This window comes from Vipera berus (assembly GCF_964194415.1).
Source record: "Vipera berus genome assembly, chromosome: 3".
NCBI classification, from domain to species: domain Eukaryota; kingdom Metazoa; phylum Chordata; class Lepidosauria; order Squamata; family Viperidae; genus Vipera; species Vipera berus.
In genome coordinates, this window is record NC_138204.1 from 172,802,961 (window position 1) to 172,827,143 (window position 24,183).

The following is a 24,183-nucleotide window of genomic DNA, read 5'->3' on the forward strand; positions in this document are numbered from 1 at the left end:
AAACCAGCATAACTGCATCTAACAGTATTTCTTTTACAGGTGTGGTCCAGAACTCTTATTTTCTCCTGTCCTAATCCTCCATAAACAAGATTTAGAGGGATTCTACAGACACCAATGAAAAGATATATTATCATAGGTTGTATAGTATATAAAAATGTCAATCAATTTTCTGAGCTAATCCCAACCTTTTTCAAGTTTTTTCTAAAAATTCTGAATCTAATCTGAAAATAATCTGGCAGAGCATAGGGACTGCAGAAAGAATGAGACATTCTGAATTTGAGAGCAGTCCAGAGGAAGACAGACCTATAGATACCCAGCTTTGCAGTAAAGACAAAATGCCTCCCTTTCTTTCCTGAAAACAGGAAAGTAGTCTCAGAGATTCCTTAGGTTTCATTGCTGTCTAAAGTAATAAAAACACAAAAGTACAATTTTAGGTGTGTTTTGTATTTGAACAGGCTGTGCTAAAATATTTCTCTGATTAGTAGTGTGAATGTTGGCCTGAATACTTGAAGGAAATATTTGCCAAACAAAAACTAAACAAAAAAGCTTGTTTATTAATTGTTGCAGTTTTATTCTTGATATATATATATATTTTTAAAAAATGTGTTTCTGCATATAACCTATACTGTTGCATTTGGCTGTAGAACTGAAGAGTCTAAGAAGCATACACCACTGGAAATCTGTTGTTTTGCAATGAAATAATGTTGATATTTTTCTCATATTTCTCCTGGTCGATGTGGTGACCAATCTTTGGTTAAACAGTACTCAAATACCAAGCCCAAAGCTAAAACCCATAAACAGAAGAGGGGGAAAAAGTCAATTTACAATTAAACACATATAAAGATTTAATATTGTTTATATTTTTATTGATTGATCTCCAACAAAACTGTTTCAGATGACAGCATATTATAATTTTGGCTATTTCCATTTATCTGAATGCAGAGTACTGGAAATGGAAGAAGACATAACAAGACCTACTGTGCATCTTTCTTGATTTATTTTTCTAGGGCAAAATAAGACCTCCCTCGTAGACTGATTTACAGAGATGGGAAATGGTGAACATGGGTTACCTCTTCTCATCTTTCAACAGGATTATACAAATGTACCTTATTAGCCAGATTTTAAGCACTTCTATTTCATCTGAATGCTAAGTACTTGGGAAATAGAAAGGTCACAAAATGGAGCAAAATTCACTTAACAAACATCTTGCCAACAGACATTTTGGGCTCAATGGTGGTCGTAAGTCAAGGACTATATTTTTGAAGGGCTGCCACAAAGAAGTGGGGGGGGGAATCAACTTATTTTCCATAGCACCAGAAGGCAAGATGAGAAACAATGGATGGAAACTAATCAAGGAGAGAAGCAACCTGGAATTAAGGAGAAACTTCTTAACAGTGAAACAGTAAACCAGTGGAACAGCTTGCCACCAGAAGTTGTGGGTATTTCATCATTGGAGGTTTTTAAGGAAAGACTGGACAGCCACCTATCTGAAAAGATATAAGGTCTTATGCTTGAGCAGGGGGTTGGACTGGAAGACCTCCAAGGTCCCTTCCAGCTCTGTTTGATAGATTGATTGATTGATTGATTGACTAAATATTCAAAATAGTTGTACCACTTACTAGTATTCTACAGAAAAAGACACAGAATATGTGAAATTGCAACGCGCTGAGCCAAAATCTTCTTGATGTATATTTCCAGGGGAATCCCTGACGGGATGTGTTATTCAAGCAGTCAATGTCCGCTAAGAGTCCTTTGTTTTATGTAAAAGTGTGCTCTTTCAGGAGAAGGAACAGTATCAGAAGCCAAGACATTTGTGGCTGAAGTGCCCTTTCCTAATCTCCTGCGTCTGTCTTTTCCTGTGTAACCTCACATCATGGCAAAAGTCCTGTAACACAGCTGTGTCTAACAGTAGCAGCCATATTTTTGGCTAGCAGCACACTGGGAGACCATCTGCACTTCTTGTTTTTTCTGGCCTGGAACACAGCAAGATTCAAAATACATGCATAGACCCTAATTGACAAAAGGATGTTCAAGAAATTATTCCAGTGGAACAGATGGTAAACCTTTTTAATGTGGCTGAAAATATCTGATTTACCATAAACATACGTATAAAAATGTCCTTTTTTCCTTTAAAAAGAGAGAAGAAAGTCCAGGTCACAGCAGGAGTATTGGAATGACAATGGAAGCAAGATTTCCCATCACCCTGTTAAGTTTTCTCTTTCACTATCCAGCTGTATGCCTTCGGCTCATACCTGACAATTATCGCAATAGCCTAGCAATCTGTTCACGGACAAAATTCGCAAAATAGTTGTCATGGATGAAATTACTCTCCCTCACATACAAGTGCCTAAGTATGATCTCTATCATCAATTTCTCTCTTTTGCGGCAGATGGCACGTCCAAACAAAGCAGTAACTTTATTTCCTAAGGATGCTTTCAAAACCTATGCATGCTTAGATCATTCTTGTAATGAAGAAAATGTTAGAGGCTACTACTTTGCTTTGCAACATGCCATCCTCCCATTTATTTATTTTTAATTAATGTAACATTTTCAATAAAGCCATGAGTGCCAAGAAAGATATCTCTAGGCACATTGATGCCTACGGGCATTTCGTTGCCTGTGCCTGTCTTACAAAGCACCAAAGCATATGTAAAGCTCTGGCACCAGGCCAATTCACTTTGAACATGCCTTGCTAAAGTGCTAAATGCCAATAAACCCAATCCTTTGTTCAGCATTTACTGTCAATATTTTCGCTTTACTGGTTTGGGTTTTAATGTAATTTTAATATTTAATTTAGATGTATTTTATATTTCATATTGCTTCTAAAGAAAGGCTGATGAAATATAGGTTATATTTTTAATTGCTTATCTTGAAAATTGGGATACCAATATTTAAATATATGGCTAACTTCAAAAACTGCAATTTGTAAGGCAAGTATTAAGCATGGGAATAAGTGAGTACAAGTAGTCCTTAACTTACAACCGGTCGCTTAGCGTCTATTTAAAGGTGGATGATCATGGCAATTAGCCTGCATTTATGACCGTTTACAATGTCCCACGGTCATGTGACCATGTTTTGTTTTTGTTTTTTTGCTGGAAACTGGCTTTTATTTCTGGTTTCCAGCAAAAATGCTCATTGTGGAAAATAGATCTGCTGAATTATCACTTATGTTTGCTTTATGACCACCACATTCACTTTGTTTACTTAATGACCACTGCAAAAAAGGTCATAAAATCAGGCATGGGCATGTGATACTCCACTTAAGACTGACATGATCTACGCCCATAATTCTCAACTCAATTACAGTTGAAAGACAAGGACACCCTGTAAGAGAGAGAAAGTTGAAGCCACCTTAAATCTGATGTGGAGTTTCCTGTCTCAGAACTATTGCTGCTAGGCTATTCCTACCTGTCATACTCAGCTTCACGCCTCCCTGCAGACTCCCACATTTTTTTGTTATTTAGCAACAAGGATACTTCTGAGAAATCTTTCATACAGTGAGATTTGCAAGAAGCAGCCCTGAAATGCTGAGTCATTTGAGACTGCCATGCTGAGAGAAAACTTTCATTCAGTTACTTTCAATGAAACTTTTCCAAGATTTATTATTTACTTTCTGAAAGCTTACATTAAAAAGCCATACAAATAAAATAAGCAACAGAGCTTAGTTTTTCACCCAATCCTAAATATGTAGAAAAATTATATTACTGAGAGGTGTTTTTTGTCCCTTTCTCCATACGGCCCACCCACAAATATTTCTTTGTGACAGCCAGTATTTATGAAGGGAGCTCAGTCAGCATTTTCACACAGTTGCCCTGCCAATTAAAAAAGGGCTTGGTACTGAGTCTGCAAGTTAATATAAATACTCCTCCTTCGGGTAAAGTAATGCTTCTGGGGAGGGTGGGGCAGGTACTTATTTTGTACCAGATGTCACACCTGTTTGGCTAAGACGCTGTGATTCATCCATTAGTTGGCCCTGGGACTAGAGTTTGGTTTCCGTCTATTCTATCCCAGGCTCATGATTAAACAATAAAGATACCAGACTTACATTGCATGAAAGGATGTCCTTGAAACAACTTTGTCTACTAGTTTCTTCAATACCATTCATTCATTCATTCATTCTATATTTATTTGTTTTAAAAAGCCTCATACTTTCTAGATCTCTCTTAAACCTATTCCTGCATAAGAAGTGGAATGAATGAGCAGGGGAAGGGATTGCGAGAATGCAGCCAAGGGATTTGGTACCTTAATTTTGAGCAATCGTATATGAGTTATCTTTATTGCGACATGAAAAGCAATAGAATAGAGAAGGCATCTGAGAAAGAGCTTATCTATTTGTCTTCTGTGAATTGTTGCTACTGTCCTGATTACAGTGCAAGAACAATAAGGTTCAGTTTCAACAATTTAACAATTGGATTAATTCAACAAATGAGTCAACTATTGGATTAATAAGAAGCTGCTCAGTTCAATTTAGGGCGGAGTCAGAAGCAACTCCTAAATTTTCAGAAATCCAAATCTCTTATTCACCAGTATTGAAAACCTACAGATTACTGTCATTATCAGAATTTTCTTTAACAATTTAATCACATGGAAAGATATTTGTATCTGAATTAAAAAGGTACATCTCTCTCTCTCTCTCTCTCTCTCTCTCTCTCTCTCTCTCTCTCTCTCTCTCTCTCTCTCTCTCTCTCTGTGTGTGTGTGTGTGTGTGTGTGTGTGTGTGTGTGTGTGTGAATATGTTGTCTTCTTGACATGTCCATTTGGCTAGAAGAAATTATCATGGCTTAGTTACTCTCACACTACTAATCAGCCATATAATCTCCTTTATATATTTTTAAAAGGTAATTAACATAAAATATATTTGGCATTAACTGCCAGTTTTACTTTTCCCTCTATTAGGAAAAATAAAGTCTTTTTGACAAAGCAGTGCTGTTATTTCAAATAATTAGACTAATTACACTTGCTTGTTATTAGTAATCTGACAGGATTTAGAAAAGCACCTGTTCCACCCAAATGACACAAAGAAACAGCAGAGAAAAGCCACTGTGTGTCAACACTTCCCACTAACTTTTCAAAAGTCTCTGAATATATAGAAAGAAGCATGACTTCTTTGCTCTGTTGCTCTTTGTGATATCAATGATGCAGCACTGTTCCTCACAAAAAAATCCTGTAGAAGAAATTCTATCCAAATCTGATCCATTTGGTTTTATTCGGCTTGATTTTTCAATTGCAAAATAAATGGTATTAACCAACTTTCTCTACTCTGGGGGGAGGGGCTTCTTTTGGCTGGTTTGCATTGCTGCTTTGTTGTTGTTGTTAGTTGCATAGTCGTGTCCGACCCATCGCAACCGCATGGACAATGTTCCTCCAGGCCTTCCTGTCCTCTACCATCTTCTGGAATCCATTTAAGCTTACACCTACTGCTTCAGTGATTCCATCCAGCCACCTCATTCTCTATCGTCCCCTTTTTCTCTTGCTCTCAACCTTTCCCAGCATTAGGCTCTTCTCCAGTGAGTCCTTCCTTCTCATTAGGTGGCCAAAGTATTTGAGTTTCAACTTCAGGATCTGGCCTTCTAAAGAGCAGTCAGGATTGATCTCTAGGACTGACTGGTTTGATCGCCTTGCAGTCCAAGGGACTCGCAGGAGTCTTCTCCAGCACCAGAGTTCAAAGGCCTCAATTCTTTGGCGCTCAGCCTTTCTTATGGTCCAACTTTCACAGCCATACATTGCAACTGGGAAAACCATGGCCTTGACTATACGCACTTTTGTTGGCAGGGTGATGTCTCTGCTTTTTAGTGTGCTGTCTAGATTTGCCATAGCTTTCCTCCCAGGAGCAAGCATCTTTTAATTTCTTGGCTGCAGTCCCCTTTTGTGGTGATCTTGGAGTCCAGGAAAATAAAATCTGTCACTACCTCCATTTCTTCCCCATCTATTTGCCAGGAATTGAGAGGGCCGGATGCCATGATCTTGGTTTTCTTAATTGCTGCTTTAGTACAGTAATAATCTGAGATGTGTCTGTGTCTTAGAAGAAATTCCAACTGTTGTTCATTGGGATTTAATAATGAATAATAACGTTAAAATAAATGAATGTTCTTACTTTTTCACTGTACTGCAGAATTTCTCCTCTGTAGTGTTATGCCAATAGTTCTGAACTACACTAGATTGACCTGGGATACATACATAAAATAAAGTTGGAATTAAGATTGCCGGAAGAAATATCAACAACCTAAGATATGCAGATGATACCACTCTAATGGCAGAAAGTGAAGAAGAACTAAAGAGCCTCTTGTTTCAGGTGAAGAAGGAGAGTGCAAAAGTTGGGTTGAAACTAAACATTAAGAAAACCAAGATCATGGCATCCGGCCCTCTCAATTCCTGGCAAATAGATGGGGAAGAAATGGAGGTAGTGACAGATTTTATTTTCCTGGGCTCCAAGATCACTGCAGATGGAGACTGTAGCCAAGAAATTAAAAGACGCTTGCTCCTCGGGAGGAAAGCGATGACAAATCTAGACAGCACACTAAAAAGCAGAGACATCACCCTGTCAACAAAAGTGCGTATAGTCAAGGCTATGGTCTTCCCAGTTGCAATGTATGGCAGTGAAAGTTGGACCAGTTGAAAGTTGAAAGGCCGAGCGCCAAAGAATTGAGGCCTTTGAGCTATGGTGCTGGAGAAGACTCCTGCGAGTCCCTTGGACTGCAAGGCAATCAAACCGGTCAGTCCTAGAGGAGATCAACCCTGACTGCTCTTTAGAAGGCCAGATCCTGAAGCTAAAACTCAAATACTTTGGCCACCTAATGAGAAGGAAGGACTCACTGGAGAAGAGCCTAATGCTGGGAAAGATTGAGGGCAATAGAAGAAGGGGATGACCGAGAATGAGGTGGCTGGATGGAGTCACTGAAGCAGTAGGTGTGAGCTTAAATGGACTCCAGAAGATGGTAGAGGACAGGAAGGCCTGGAGGAACATTGTCCATAGGGTCGCGATGGGTCAGACACGACTTTGCAGCTAACAACAACATACATAAAATAATATCATTATTTGATATATATATTTTAGTATAGAATAAATCTCAGGGATAAATAGGCCTGCCATATTTTTCCATAAATCAGCAGGAAGACAACATTTTACAGGAGAAATATGATTTCTGCAGATACTGTAGGCTCATTTTGTATACCTGGAGGAGTTCTCTAATCATCTGAATATAGATCACATGGTTCATCTAACCACAGCATGGCAGCAAATAGGTCTGGACTTCCTTTCCATTGATAGCTTCACCAAGCCAGCAGTCTGACACAAGGATGCAGCAGATCAGATGGAAATAGCTACCTGTCACCTGCCAAATATCCATCCCTTCAAATGTTGCCAAGGGCTAGAATAAATCCAACTCCTTCCATATGTCACCATTCTATGGTGCATCTGAAATACATTAGGGTGACCATAGAATTATCTAAGCTTCTGTCTTGACTGAATGGTAAACACAGACCGGGAACACTATAAAATATCTGTGCCCGCTTCAGCTAGAAAAATGCAAAAATTATCAATCACTGCCCCACCCTACAGTGATTATCTGCTTTGACTAAGAAGCAGGCGAGACAGCTAGTTAACAGTTTAACTTTTTATTCTGAACCAGGCAAAGAACAAGGGAACATGACATCTATTTATACTGACAGCTGCCGGCGGATCGACCAATCCGGGGTGAGTCTGCTCCCGCGCCGTGGTCGCCGCCAATCGGGTTCGTTTGGTTTTGACAGCTCGGAGCTGTCATCTGTAGCGCGTGTTGAGCTGTCAATGGTTGGCGCTTGCGCGGTTTCGCCCGGCAGCTTTTGACAGCTGTCAAAAGCTGCCGCGGTTTTACCTCAGCTCTGTAACTTCTGTTTAACTTAATGTAATAACAATTAGTAAATACAAAACACCCCTTCCCCCTCCCTCTGATTGAGTTGATTTTACCCCAACTGTTTCTTTTCTGGTTTTCCCCATTCATAGTCTTTCAGGTATGTGGGAGGTTTCCTTAATCTCTCGGAGCGCCGGGGGGTAGCCTCGGTAGTATGTTCTGGTTCTCTTGGCGCTTCTTGGGTTGGCTCCGGGGGTGGGGGGTTTGGCTCTGCTGGATCTGCGTTGATTGGAGTGGGGTGTTGAAATGGTATGTTCCGATCAGGGGAGTCTTGTCGTGCCAGTCTTTGCGCCGGTGCTTCTGTTGGTATTTCGTCGTCACCCCTTCCCCCTATATTTTGAGGACTGCGTTGGCGTAATTGGTCTATGTGTCTGCGGATATGTATATTTTGTCCAATGTCAATGATGTATGACAAGGGGCCTGTTTGTTCGATGACCACCCCTTGTGTCCATTTGTTCCCTCCCCCATAGTTTCTAGCCCAGACAGCTTGCCCAGTGTTGAGAGTTCTATGATGGAGGGGCAGTTCTGGGTCTGGAGGGGATCTGTCTGGGTGGAGACGGTCCAGTCTGGTGGTCAATCTTTTGCCCCAGCGAAGCTCTGCTGGGGACTTTCCGGTAGTTGTGCAAGGCGTGGTGTGTTGGGAGAGAAGAAATTGTGCCAGTCTTTGGTGCCAGTTGCCGGAGATGATCTTGCGTAGTGCCTCCTTGGTTGATTTTACCATCACCTCTGCCAAGCCGTTCGACGATGGGTGAAAGGGAGCCGAGGTGGTGTGCCTAATAGAGTTCGCCGTTGTGAAACTCTGGAATTCGTAGGAGGTAAATTGGGGCCCGTTATCGGAAACTATAACATCAGGGAGGCCATGTGTGGCGAATAATCCCCTTAAAACTTGTATAGTGGCCGAGGAAGTTGTATTGGCTACTGGCGCCACTTCTAGCCATTTTGAAAAGCTGTCTACGACAATTAGGAATGATTGTCCCTGGAACGGACCTGCATAATCTATATGAATGCGGGACCAAGGTGACTTTGTCATTTCCCATCTATGTATGGACGCCTGTGGCTGGGCTGCTCTAACTAGCTGGCAGGAATAGCAGCCAGCTACGTGTGCCTCAATGTGTTTGTCTATACCCGGCCACCAAACATAGCTCCTGGCCAGAGCCTTCATTTTGACGGTGCCCGGGTGCCCTTCGTGGAGGCTCTCTAGTACTTTAAGTCTGTGTTTGTCAGGGATGATTACTCTGCTGCCCCATAAGAGACATCCCTGATGGGTGGATAATTCTTTTTGTTTTAAGAAGTAAGGTTGGAATTGTGGTTCCTGGGGTGAATATTGCCAGCCCGTTGTGACATAGCCTAGGACTCTGCCTAGGATTTTGTCTGCCGTGGTAGCTGCGGAGATATCTTTGACAGATAAGGGGCATTCTGGCAGCTCTGAGATAGCCAGTATTCTTCCAGCTGGTGCTGGGTCTGGGTCCACAATTGGTTGCGGCAGTCTGCTCAGGCCGTCTGCATGGCCCATGGTTTTCCCTGGTCTGTATTCTAGTTTGTATGAATAGGCTGATAGAAATGTAGACCATCTTAGGATGCGGGGAGATAATATTTGTGGTGTTAGCCTGTTTACTGTAAAGAGTCCTAACAGGGGCTTATGATCAGTATAAATAGTAAATGGTCGGCCATACAGGTAATCATGAAATTTTTTTACGCTGGCTACTATAGCTAGAGCCTCTTTATCGATTTGAGCGTAATTCCGCTCAGGTTTTGACAGCGTTCTCGAATAGAATGCTACAGGGGTCTGTATTCCTTCTTTAGTTAAATGGCTTAGGACCGCTCCGATGCCGTACGGGGAGGCATCGCAGGCGAGACATACGGGCAGCTGATCGTTAAACAGGGCTACCGTTGCGTTGCTGGAGAGTAAGTTTTTTAGGAGGTTAAAACTTTTATCATGCTCAGGGGTCCACGTCCAGGGTTTGCCCTTGTCTAATAATCTATGTAAGGGTTCTGCAATGGAGGCTTTATGCGGTAGGAAGGTGTGGTAAAAGTTGACTAACCCTAAGAAAGCCTGAAGTTCTTGTTTGTTTTTGGGGGTCGGTGCTGCTTTGATAGCTTTAATTTTTGTGTCCGTGGGGTGAATTCCCTTAGCGTCTATTTTAAACCCTAAGAACTCTGTTGAGGGCACCCCGATGGAGCATTTGTCTCTTTTTAATTTGAGACCGGCCTTCCTGAACCTTAGGAGTACCTTGGTTAGTTTGCCAGCCAGGTCATTTTCTGATTCCCCTGCAATTAGGACGTCGTCAAAATATGGGCAGACCCCGGGAATTCCCTTAAGTGTTTTCTCCATGATTTCCTGGAAGATTCCCGGGGCTGCAGAGATGCCAAATTGAAGGCGGTTAATTTTGAATGCTCCCTTGTGGGTGACTATTGTTTGAGCCAAAGCGGTGTCAGGGGTGACAGGCAACTGTAAATACGCCTGCGCCAAGTCTAACTTGGCAAATATGGCGCCTGACTTAATGGCCGCGAGGATGTCTTTGACAGCCGGGACCGGGTAGGCATGTGCGTTTAAAGCGAGGTTGAGGGTCGCTTTATAATCGGCACATAATCTAATTTGGCCGTTTGGTTTAACTGGGGTCACTATGGGAGTCTCCCACTCGGCCCCTTCTACCGGTTCGAGGACCCCTAAGTTTGTTAATCTGTCAAGCTCCGCTTCTATTTTTTCCCTCAAGGCGAAGGGAACCCTTCTGGCCTTGATTCTGACAGGCATCACATTTGGGTTCAGTTTAAGTGATACGGGCGGTCCCGTGTATTTCCCTAGTGAGCTGTCAAAAACGTCCGCGAATTGTCGGCAGACGGATTCCAATTTTGACAGCTGAATGGCGTTGACACCTGTCAACGCTATTCCTAGTGCCTCGAACCAGTCTAATCCTAGCAGGCTTATTCTGTTTTCTTGGGTCACCAAAATAGGAAGGGATCCTTTAAATTTTTTGAACTCTACGGGGACGGAAGCTTTTCCCCGGAGTTTAATGGGCGTTTTCTGGAAGTCGGCTAGGCGGAGTTTGGTGGGTCTAAGGGCGGGCCCTTTCCTACTTCGGTTACAAATGTCCCTGTACGTTTGCCATGAAATTAGTGAGACGGAGGACCCAGAGTCCACCTCCATCTCACAGGGAATTCCCTGAATCCGTACGTCCACCTTGATTTTGGGCTTAAGAATGCTGTGGACTGTATGTTTCTCCGCCCTCCCCCTTACATTGGACACTGGGGTTCTGGGGCTGTGCCTAGCTCTGAGTGTATATGGGGCCATACCTTCGGCTGTCACCTCCAGGTCGTGCAGGTTTTCCCGGCTCCGGCTGCGGCACACTGCTTTGAGGTGGCCTGTCTTCCCGCACCCGTGGCATTTGGCACTGCGGAACCGGCACGTTGCCCTAGGGTGGCTTCCCCCGCAGCTGGCACACTTCGCCCTGTTTGTCGGGAAGTTGGCCCCCCTCTGATTGTTGGCAGGGCCCCCCTTGTAGTTGCGTTGCATCCTCAGTTTCTCGAACCGCCGTTGCACCGCGTCTATATCTGTGGGGCCGTCGTCGTCCTCAGAACCGCTGAACCTGCCGTCTTCCTGGTGCACGGACCCCCGTGGTCCGCTGTCCGGTACCCGTCGGTCGTCTCCGTGGCAGTCTTCGTATGCGATGACTTCTCTAGCCACATCGGTCATTGTCATTTCAGGCTTGGCGATCAGCTTCTTCCTCAGCCGTTCGTCCTTGAGCCCTATGACAATCTGGTCCCGGATTCGGTCTTCCAAATCCGGGAACCGGCACCGACGTGCGGCATGCCTGACCCTGGTTATGAAGTCATTTGCTGGCTCGTCAGGAAGCTGGAGTTTCCGAGCGAAGTTCACTCTCCAGTAGAGTTCTGACTTGAGGGGCATGAAGTATTTACTCAGCCCCTCAGTGAGGTCTGCATAGGAGATGGTGGCGACCGGCTCTGGGGTGAAGATCCCCACAGCGGCATCATAAACAGCAGGGCCGCTGAGCCAGAGGAGGGCGGCCGCCTTGGCCCGGTCATCTGTGATCTTCTTGACTACCAGGTACCCTTCTACCTGGCCCAGATGCGATTCCCAGCCTTCTGGGTGGCGGGTATCGAATTCTCGAATGTGGCCGTGGTTCGTCATGCTGTCTGTAATTGAGGTGCCGCTGCTTGCGTTGAATGGAAGTTTGACTTCCAGTGACTTCAGCAAGTGACCAGCTCAGCTAAGGGAAAAAATCTCTTCTCCCCTTAGGTAGTGACTTCAGCTAAGCAAGCAGCATCCCACCTTCGTCGCCAGTGCTTTGACTAAGAAGCAGGCGAGACAGCTAGTTAACAGTTTAACTTTTTATTCTGAACCAGGCAAAGAACAAGGGAACATGACATCTATTTATACTGACAGCTGCCGGCGGATCGACCAATCCGGGGTGAGTCTGCTCCCGCGCCGTGGTCGCCGCCAATCGGGTTCGTTTGGTTTTGACAGCTCGGAGCTGTCATCTGTAGCGCGTGTTGAGCTGTCAATGGTTGGCGCTTGCGCGGTTTCGCCCGGCAGCTTTTGACAGCTGTCAAAAGCTGCCGCGGTTTTACCTCAGCTCTGTAACTTCTGTTTAACTTAATGTAATAACAATTAGTAAATACACAACATTATCCCTGCAGTAACAGGGATAATAATCCTTGAAGTAACAAAACTTTCATACATGCTCAAAAAAAGAAAAGGGAAAAGTGACAGATGCTTACATGCAGTTTATTTGACTGATCATTTCCTCAAATTTACAAGCTGATGATGTAAGGCAAAATCTGGCTAGCCATTAAAATATATACATTCCCATTAAACAATGTTGGCATGAGTATTTTTTTATGTTAAGCACTTTTCATAACAAGTGGAATAAAGTTTGCAGAACCTCTGGTAGGAAGAGCCTGGAAGTTGAGGTAAAGCAAAAGATAAATGTAAATTGCTTAGGTAAGCAGAGAAATTCTAATCAACCTTTTTAGAGGGATTGTAAGACTGACTGGAATGACTAAGATGGAATCTCTGATTAAGAGAGATTTACTACTGTACATCGCAGTATTGTAATATTGTACAGATCAGAAGTTTTTCCTCTTGAACGGGCATGAGAAATCAAATCTTTTATCTTATATGATCATCAGGGTGTGTACATATCTAAAAAATAGCACTAAGTATGGGCTTACTCTAGGTTTTAGGAAAGGGCTTGGATTGTTCCACTCTGTAAAACAAAATTTAGTAATTATTCTTCACCAAATTCATTCTACTTCTGGATCTCTCTAACACTAATCTGAGGACCCAGATTGTTGGGGGCAATAAGCTGACTTTGTAATAATGCCGCTTGGGGGGGGGAAGCCCTAATAAGAGGCATATACATAGAATGAAGGCTATTGCTAAGCACATTGGTTTGTGCTTAAATTGTAAGCCGCCCTGAGTCTTCAGAGAAGGGCGGGATATAAATGGGATTAAAATAAATAAATAAATAAAATAAATAATAAATTGAGTTTCACGGTCAAATCATAAATAGAAATTTGAAGAAAATAGATTATGTCAGAGCTCCTGTTCTGTCTAATTCTCTTTTGTCAAGATTATCTTCAATGCAAATGATGAAGTAGTGTGTGATCCATGAAAGATGATGCAGTAATAAATGTGTTAGTCTTCAACCAATAAACGAATTAAAGCACGTGATTCTCTTGCTTCTTCTGCTAAAGAATAATGCAAGTACTTTTCTAGAAACCATCTTGCATTTTCTGTAATGGCATTCCATTTTCAGTAGTACAATGGAATGCAGGTCATAATAATTTTTAATACAGGCAATTGTTTTAAAATATGGTTTGCTGATATTCTTTTTCATTCTTTCATTCTTCATCTTGAATGAACACTTTATGATTGCCAAAGACTCCTACCACCCATTAAAATATTTACATTCTATCTAAAAGATGAGTGAATGGTTAAAGGCAACTAATATCAGAGGCTTATCACATTCCCTCCCTTTTTTCTTTTATGTCTGTCTTTGCACAAGTTCCCCAAAATAAATCTGCCCAGTTAAGAAATCTGGTTTCTACAGAGCCAGTAATCTCCAACGTGATTCATTGTTGATTTGAATTTAACTTGCTATAGATTCATGGACAAAAAATGACCATTCCTGCCGATCTATTATTCAATAAATAATGTTATATTTTCTGAAAAATGCAAAACCATGTTGCTTGCTTGTTTGCTTGCTTATTTATAAATAATTCAAGGTGTTAATATATCTAATACTCCTTCATTATCCTATTTTCCCTATGAAAACAATCCAGTGAAGTGGGTTGGTCTGAGAGAGAGTGCATTCAACAGGTTTCTGGATTCTTTCTCATTGACTTTTATGCATATTGTCCTTGATCAGATCAACTTCCTTCCACATTGGTCCTAAATGTGATACATAGAGAACCATTTTGGTATAGTGGTAAAAATGCTGACCCAGAAACCAGGAGACTATGAGATCTAGGCCTCCCTTGGGCATGAAAGCCAGCTGGGTAACTTTGGACCAGTCACACTGTCTCAGCCCAATCCACCCCATACTATTGTTGTGGGTAAATAGAAGCCAGGATTATTAAACATGTTTTTTCCTTGAATTATATATTAAAAGGGAATAAATTTCATTATCATCATCATTGCTACAATCCCATTTTAGTGATTTTGGGGAAAATAATCTTGGCTATCAAACAGCAAAAAAATGCTAATATAAATTCTCATTTACTATATGATCTGAAGCTTTATGGAAAATCAGAAATCAAAATCCAGTCATTGACAAACACTGAAAAACTGCTTGTCACATATATGGCAATAAGAGTTTTGTCTACAGAGATGTGGAACAATAGCAATAAAGTGGAGTGAAATCACAAACAGTGCCGGAATTGAAATGCTGAATGATGCACCATCAGGATGAAGCCTACAAGTATCTAGGAATTTTATGGTTGGATAATATCAAGCATGGACAAATTAAAAATGTGATCAGCAAAGAATACAGCCAAAGAGTGAGAAAATTGCTGAAGACAAAATTGAAAAGAAGAAACACCATCAAACCATCAATACCTGGATCATACTTGGAGTACATTACACTGTTGGAATTATTAACTGGACACAAGCTTCACTGGACAGTTCGAACCAAAAAACAATGAAACTAATGACCGTTCACTCTACATTACATCCTCATAGTGATATTGATAGATTATCTCTGCCCCACAGAAATGGAAGCAGCAGTTTACTTCAAGTCAAATAAAGAAGAAAAGTGTTCATTGGCTGATTGTGTAAAAGACAGCCAAGAGCAACTATTGATTCAAGTTAAAAATTGGAACTTACTAAATGTACAGGAAACAAAAAGTGAATTTTGAAATAATGTAATAAAAATACAAATGCTGGCAAGGAAAATCATTATTGGTCAATTTCTACAAAAGACTGAGGGAAGAGTGATAAAGAAAAAACTAGCAATGGCTTATAAATGGAACATTTAAAAAAAGAAGTAAAAAAAGTTGATTTTGGCTCTGTGAGAGCAAGTTATTTGAATGAATCCAATCAAGGGCAATCAAATGATTCAAAGCACAGAGAAAGCAGAAGAAACACTAAATCATATACTCAATTCATGCAAGAAGATTGCGTAAATTGTTTATAAACAATGCCATAACACAATTGTCAGAATGATTCACTGGAATATCTGTAAAAATTGCCATATGCCAGTAATAAAAAATTGGTGGGAACTTAGAGTTGAAAAGGTAGTTGAAAATGAGCAAGTTAAAATACTGTGAGATTTCTGAATACATAGTGATAATATCTTGACTCATGCCATAGCAAATTTAAATGTGGTTGAAAAGGTGGATAATTGATATGACAATAGCAGGGGATAATAGAATAGAAGGTAAAGAATTGAAGAAGATCACACTATCAAGTATCAAATCCAGTCTAAACATCTGGATGACTGTGCAATCAATAAGTCTAATTATCATGTGCGTTGACAAATGTATTGACAAATACCTGTTGAACTCAAGGTTCTTTACTTTCTATACAGAGAATTTATATACTGTTGCATCAGAACCATACCAATCTTTGTAAGTTGTTTACAAAGATACCGCTTGTCACATTAGCAGTAGGTCACCGGTTAATGATAGAGAAGGCCCTCTGTGAGCATCCCTATTTTTCAGAGTTGAATGCATCTTTCTGTTCATCTCAGATTTTTATTATTTTTTTTGAGCTGTGATGAAAGATGGATATATGGTTTTTTTAACATACCGTAGGTATTTTGTTCAGGCTTCTTTAGAAGGTCAGTTCCTAATATCCCATGACTCCACAAATGAGTCCCATATATCCCCTTTAAAAACTGGGCATTTTGCAAAAGTTAGCACACTTCATTTAAGGTGAATAGAATTTTGCCTTTTATTTCAAGAAGAATAAAAATGGTGGGAGGAATCCTGATTAATGTCTTACCTACCCCTTCTCAGTAACAGATCTATGTACCTAATATATTGAATACCAATCTTTATTTAATTTCACCTAACGTCAAATAAATGTACAAGAATTCTGCTCCTAAATCTTACAATTTCCTTCTACACATTCCAATGACTATATATCTATCCATATAAATAACAAGCGATCAGCTCAGATCACTGGGGAGGACTATCCCTTAGTTGCAATCTCTGGATGGGAAAAAGTATATCACTAATTAGTTCATGAATTTGAAACTTTCAAGGAATTCCAGTGTCTTTTTTTTTGAGCAGTCAGAAAGAAAATCCAGAAGAAACCACTGGCAGGCCCCAGGAAAGCTGCAAGGATGTATCAGTAAAATCATCAGGAAATGAACTCAATCCAAAGCAGGTCTTATTTCAGCCTTTTGCTCTGCAGATCAAAACAGTTACCCAAAGAAATAATAGTTCTTCCTATCGAGACACAAAGAAATTAAAAGACGCTTGCTCTTCGGGAGGAAAGCCATGGCAAATCTAGACAGCACACTAAAAAGCAGAGACATCACCCTGTCAACAAAAGTGCGTATAGTCAAGGCTATGGTCTTCCCAGTTGCAATGTATGGCAGTGAAAGTTGGACCATAAAAAAGGCTGAGCGCCAAAGAATTGAGGCCTTTGAACTCTGGTGCTGGAGAAGACTCCTGCGAGTCCCTTGGACTGCAAGGCGATCAAACCGGTCAGTCCTAGAGGAGATCAGCCCTGACTGCTCTTTAGAAGGCCAGATCCTGAAGTTGAAACTCAAATACTTTGACCACCTAATGAGAAGGAAGGACTCACTGGAGAAGAGCCTAATGTTGGGAAAGGTTGAGGGCAAGAGAAGAAGGGGACGACAGAGAATGAGGTGGCTGGATGGAGTCACTGAAGCAGTAGGCGTGAGCTTAAATGGACTCCAGAAGTTGGTAGAGGACAGGAAGGCCTGGAGGAACGTTGTCCATAGGGTCGCGATGGGTCGGACACGACTTCGCAGCTAACAACAACAACAAATCGAGACACACAGAGAGGGCAGGGGAGGGGACAATCTCTGACTAATGCTCTTTAATATAATCATCAACTGATTTCTAGAAAACAGAAGAGCAACAACCCATAGAGAAACCCAACATGTAAAAAAACCACATGAATCTGAAATCTAAGAGATCGGAGAAGAGGGGGGAAAAAGCATTGGCATTCACTGAGGTTATTCTGGAGCACTTGTTTGGGGAAGTAGCTCTTAGCCAGGATGAAAGGTCATACTTAAGTGGAATAGGCAGACTAGTCTAATAATACCTCATTAGGCTTATTTAGGTAGGAGAGGAGTAAAACTGATAAGATTTGTATTTTCATTTGCTTTGTTCCTAAAGGAAGTCCAGAGGCCATACCTGTGCACACCCACACATTTGTTCACTTAAGAGATAAGGTTCATAAAAGAACCTGATGACGATTTAGTGTCCCCAACCTAGTATTATAACCAGACTGAAAGAATAAATAGGGACTATTGCAGCACTACATATGGAAAAACCAAGAGTCAAAGAACTATGTCACCAGTTTCCCCCATCTCCAAGAGACTTTCAACTTGAATTTCCCAAATAGCATACATGCCTGCTTTTAAAATATTTTGTTTTGTTTTTTGTTTTATCCCTAAGGTTTTAGAGAAAGTTCGAGGGATGCAGCTTCCTTTTTAAAGTTTAGTTTAGTACTTTTTTATGTGTTCCCCATCTCAAAGCAACAGAAAATCATACTCATTTTCAGTCATTGTTGGGACTGGTAAGGTAAAGGTAAAGGTTCCCCTGCACATGCGTGCTAGTCATTTCTGACTCTAGGGGCCGGTGCTCATCTCCGTTTCAAAGCCAAAGAGCCAGCGCTTGTCCGAGGACGTCTCCGTGGTCATGTGGCCAGCATGACTAGACACCAAAGGCGCACAGAACGCTGTTACCTTCCCACCATAGGGTCCCTATTTTTCTACTTGCATTTTTACATGCTTTCGAACTGCTAGGTTGGCAGAAGCTGGGACGAGTAATGCAAAAGCCACACAAAGGAGCTTAGCTGCCCACCCTTAACGGGAACAACTAATCAAACTGCCAAAACTCTGCAAAGGAAAATCCCACCCCCAAGTTTCCTTTTGCTGGCGAATAGAAGAGGCCCCTTTACAAAATTTATTTATTTATTATTATTTATTAATTCAATTTGTATACTGCCCTATTCCCAAAGGACTCAGGGCGGTTTACAGGGCAAAATTTAAAAACAATACAGTATAAAATTAAGTTTAAATTAAATTAAATTAAATAGGTTCCCAAGAATTAAAATCCCAATTTAAAATCAGTCCAGGCCTGATAGCTCAAAGAGCCAGGTTTTTAGGTCCCAGCGAAACGAACAAAGGTCAGGGGCAATCTGGAGTTCCGTTGGCAATTGGTTCCATAGGGCAGGCGCGCCCACAGAGAACGCCCTCCCCCTGGGGACCGCCAGCCGACAATCCTTGACCGGCAGTACCCTGAGGAGGCCCTCCCTATGGGAGTGCACAGGACGATGGGAAATTGATGCTGGGAGCAGGTGCTCCCTCAGATAATCCGGGCCCATGCCATTTAGGGCTTTATAGGTCATGATCAGCACCTTGAATCTCACCCGGAGGGCAACTGGAAGCCAATGCAGCTTGTGGAGAAGAGGCGTTACATGGGAATATCGGGAAACTCCCATCACAACTCGCGCGGCTGCATTCTACACCAGCTGAAGCCTCCGCGTGGTCCTCAAGGTCAGCCCCATGTAAAGAGCATTGCAGTAGTCTAGCCGGGAGGTCACGAGCGCATGGGTGACCACTCATCCTGTCAAGAAGTCATATGAAGACCAATGTATTAATCACTACTTCTGAGCATATCACAAACTAGGTTCAGTGGGACTTACAACTAGTAAGCCAGCAGTGGAATGCTCTGTGGGAAAACAAACAGAGTCAGAGTGAAATGGCAGTCTCTGCTACATCTCAGGCCTACTGGCTTGCTTTGGTCAGGGCAGAAGCTGAGAGGTAATTATTTACTGTGAGACCCCCATCAGGAAATACCGTGGGCTTTACATCCTTATTATTGTGCTTCTCAATTATGCCATTATAGAAAACTTCCAAGGCTTTCACCAGTAGGATTGTAAGTAATGGCAGTTTTGTTCCTTTGGAATTTCCTAAATGGAGACAGCACCTGGGAGGGGTGGAGAACTCTTTACTGTTAGCAGATCTATTCTTTATAGTGGGGAGGCTAACAGAGAAAGCACCTTCTCCTCCACCTCCATCCTTGTTTCCTCTATCAAGTTACCTCTAGATTTGCAGTCTCGGAACTCAATGGGCAGCGTTTATCTCAACAAATACAATGCTTGAAATGTATTCATTCCAATATGCATTTATCTCTGAATATCTTTGACATGGGGAGGGGGACATCAGATAAAGAACAATAAAGCAATGAGCTATCATCACTGGATTTTTGTACCAAGGAACACTCCCTCCTTTAGTTAACCCAAAGTAGATCTTAAGATTATTAATCAGAAGGTAGCTATTAAATGCAAGTATCAGTTTTGACATGTTCAGTGCCTCAGGGATTCAACTGTTTGTATTTTGGAAATAAGAGTGCCATTGTCATTTAGCCAAGGAAGTAATTATTTCTGTAGCTACTTATTTGTGTAATGACTAGTTTAAAAGGGGTGTACCTGCTACAGAAGCTCATGAATTCATTGAAGTGCTTGGCTTTCATTTTGTGCTCTTTGCTAGTGACTTTTTCAATCAATCAGAATAGAGTTGGAAGGGACCTTGGAGGTCTTCTAGTCCAACCCCCTGCTCAAGCAGGAGACTCTATACCAGGCATGTCAAACTCACAATGTCACGTGACGTCGCGTGACGTATCGGAACTTTTTCCCATTGCCGAAAATAGGATGGGCGCGGTTTATCCGTGACGCTCCGGCCTGCGGGCCAGCAGTTTGACACCCCTGCTCTATACCATTTCAGATAGGTGGCTGTCCAGTCTTTTAAAAAACCCAGTGATGAAGCACCCACAACCTCTGAATGCAAGCAGTTCCACTGGTTAATTGTCTTCACTGTTAGGAAGTTTCTCCTTAATTCCAGGTTGCTTCTCTCCTTGATTAGTTTCCATCCATTGTTTCTTGTCTTGGCTTCTGATGCTTTGGAAAATAAGTTGACACACACAAACCCTTATTTGTGGTAGCCCCTCAAATACTGGAATACTGCTATTTTGGTAGGTTGAATTCTTCCAGCATGGATGCTACAAAAATGCTACTTAAAAAATGTTTGCCATGTGAGGTATTTTTTATTTATAAAGCAGACACCATCAATGGCATTTAATTTGTTGGGGGAATATAAAAATGCATACAGTAAGAGCAATCAGCTATGAAGCAAATATTACAAAATACTTTCTCAGTCCTCCTTTTCTTATTTTATATAATATTGCATATTTCATAGTAGTATACTCTTTGCATTTTAGGAATGAATTACTTATTCATCTTAAAGGATGTCAGATTGGGGCTAATCTCCCAAACATTCCAAGCATAATCGTATTATCATCCACATCAACTGCATTCCTAAGCCTCAAAGGGAGTTGTTTGTTGGGAATTTATATCAACAGCTTCTGCCATAGTTCAGTAGCAAAGGTACTGCAACAGGAATGTGAAAATAGCTTTGCACAGCTCTTAAGAAATAGGACATCAAAGAGTTCTTGTGACCTTTAAGTACTCCATGTGTAAGAATATGAGGCACAATTCTTACTTGACATCCCTTCAATTCATTCTTTTGTACTGGATACAACAATCCAAAATTCTCTAAATCGGATGTCATCAGTGGTGGGATTCAGCCAGTTCACACCAGTTCAGAAGAACCAGTAGCTAATTTTTCGTTGCCCAGGCCTAAAATGGACTTCTGGAAGCAGCATCCAAACATAGAACCAGTTGTTCACATATTTGAATCCCACCACTGTATGTCATCAAATGCCACAATCGTATTCCTTTGCATTACCTTAACAAAATGAATAATTAAAAATCTTTCCAGAAAGAAAAAAGAGAGAGATTTCAGATGGGAGAGTTACTTCAGTCTAGAAGATTTCTGCCAGATTTTGAGAGGGAAATTCTGATAAAATGCTAAAATCAAATGCATTTTAAGAGTTGTGAAAATAAATTTACTGTATGTTTAGTGAAAGAATTCCAGCTGGTGTAGTGGTTAAGGCTAGTAATTAGGAAACCATGAGTTTTAGGGTAATGGAATGTGGGAAAGACCTTGGGAGATTGGGCAAAGAGATGCTGCCAAGGGAATAGTCAGATAAGACAGCGTAGCTCAGAGGAATAGTGGGCGGGACAGGGGCTCACTCAGGAGATACCCTCCCTAGTTTCTCAGGTGATAATGTAGATGGGGGAAAGGAGAATTGTACTTCCAGACTTGCAAGATTGATGTCAACCTTGCAGAGTAAACCAGGTAGTATTTCAACCAAATGAGTTCATTCTTCTTTATTGTAATGCTATATTCACAGAATCTTGCAAGTCTGAAAGTACATTTCTCCCTCTGTCTTCTTTACCACCTGAGAAATTAGGGGTGATCTCTCCTGATCCTTTTGCCCTTTCCATTATCCCTCTGCAGGCTATGCTGCCTCTTATCTGACTATTCCCTTGACAACATCTCTTTGCCCAGCTCCCCACCCCTCAAGGTTTTTTCCCCACATTCCATTACTTCTAATCCTGCCTCAGGCACAAAGCCAACTGGATCGCCGTGGGCCACTCACTCAGTCCAGGAAGCAAACAATGGCAAACCATTATCAAAATCTTCCCAAGAAAACTGCAATGACTTTTCTAGACAGTCTCTGACCCAAAGGGATACATACACAAACATATTTAATGAGGAAGAATGAAGCCTAAACTACATAAAAGTATCATGAAGTTGCTTTGTAGGGCAATGCAAAATACTAGTGGTAATGTCTTTCTGAAGCCCTTTTTTTTAAGGGAAAAAAATCACCAATAGGTGATTTATAGGTGATCTTATAGGTGCCTGCACAGAGTTATGAATTTAAAAAAGGATTACACTCATGCAATAGCTTCAAAGCAGATCAGAGGTGGAGAATGGAGAAAGAAAAACTACATTATACATACATTGTGCCTTATAGTTTAGCTGAGTTTTTCCCTAATAAAAGGCATCTTGTTTTATACTTGTCATGAGACTTGCCCATCCTCAAAAAGTGTGAAGATGATTTGTAGAGAGCAATCTGCTCTCAAAAATCATTTGGCTTGATTAGCATGCTTTCAAGGCTGTTGGCAAAGTTAAACCAGTCGTACAACTTTTCTTGGGTGGAGAATTTTGTGAATAATTAGCCTTCGGCTGTGAAACTATAGAGCCACACCTGATTTGAACCTGACTTCTCTTCTTGTATCTGGAACCACATGAAGACTAGGATAGAACAGTTCTGATCATTCTCATGATAAAATCTTTACCATTGTTCATGCGCAATTTACTGCCCTGCATTTCAGCTGAAAGTTTTAAACATTCTTCGGTAGAAGTATCATATGACTAGTAACAATACTACCATACAGTATGTTGAAAATGACACTTACCTTTTTTTCAAATACTTCTTCATTGTTTTTAGACCATCTGAACAATTTAGACTTCTGTGACGTATACGTCTGTGACAATAAAGAATGCTGATGTAGAAAATGTATTTATTTGAGAAGCACCCTAGTTCTAAAGCAGGCATATACATAGAATGAAGGCTATTGCTAAGCACATTGATTTGTGCTTAGATTGTAAGCCGCCCTGAGTCTTCGGAGAAGGGCGGGATATAAATGGGATAAAAAAGTGTTAAAAATAATAGAGAAATCTTGTAATGAGACATTATGCAACTCATAGTACTACTGTATGCTATTGTATGTCTTCAAGGCATTAATCTACTTGAAGAGGGAAACTGAAGAAGCACTTATCTTCACCTGTTTTAATTATGTTGCTAAGAAAGTCCAGTTGCCTTTTGAAAAGCACCTTTGGGACCACTATGACCTGGATGATTGAGGATCTCCATAGACCAGGGGTGTAAAACTGCCAGCCCGCGTGCTGGACACGTCATCCAGAAGCTGCGCCCACCCCATTGCCAGCAATGGCAAAACCGTCCTGATACATTGTGTGATGTCATGTGACATCACGAATTTGACATATCTGCCAATAGACAGATTGTTAGGATAGAGCTTGAAAAAGTATCTGAAAGGGAAAGTTTCCTCTATTCGTCTCTTAGATCATACTGTTTATTGGATACCATCATGTGGCTTTTAGCCCCTTTCAACCTACATTTCATCTTCATTTTTTCACCACTGTATAGAAGTTAATTGTCAATTAGTAAACCAATGTTCACTTAGGGGAGGGCATTTACAGGAATAGAACTTTTCTTGAATATTGTCTCCTGAATAGTTACTTGTATTGTAAGTTACTTCTTCATAATTGAAGGATAGAAAGTACTGAACCAGATCTATAAGGGACAGGAGCTTTAGCCTGTTGCAGCCTAATTGCAGGTAGCCTTACCTGCCACACCTCCATGTTGCAAATGCTCATATTTTTGTAAGGTCAAAATTCCTGCCACTCCCAAATCTAAGTCAACATACAGGCTAACTCACCAGCAATTGGGCTGTCCAGTGACCTGATCTGTACTCTGCATCATAGCAAAATCAGAAGTCAATTCTACATAAACCTCATGTTGCAATCTTATTTTAAACTCTGGTCCTGTTTTTATTGTATCTGAAAGAAATTGATTTGGTTCTCACCATATCCCTATCTATATAATCAGATATGAAAGTAGGAATAAAGATTTATCTCAG

At 41.2% G+C, this 24,183-nt stretch overlaps 1 protein-coding gene across 1 annotated transcript in view; it reads right to left on the reverse strand.

Annotated features, from left to right (window-relative positions):
* LOC308666698 (desmocollin-1-like) overlaps positions 1–23,905 on the reverse strand; it is a gene marked incomplete at both ends in the record, with an annotated part of 56,190 nt that extends 32,285 nt beyond the window's left edge. The window contains 2 exons of the mRNA XM_081325594.1: positions 22,939–23,007; positions 23,891–23,905. Coding sequence (XP_081181720.1) covers positions 22,939–23,007; positions 23,891–23,905 — 84 coding nt within the window. The remainder of the gene's footprint in view (positions 1–22,938; positions 23,008–23,890) is intronic.
* Positions 23,906–24,183: the final 278 nt, after the last annotated feature.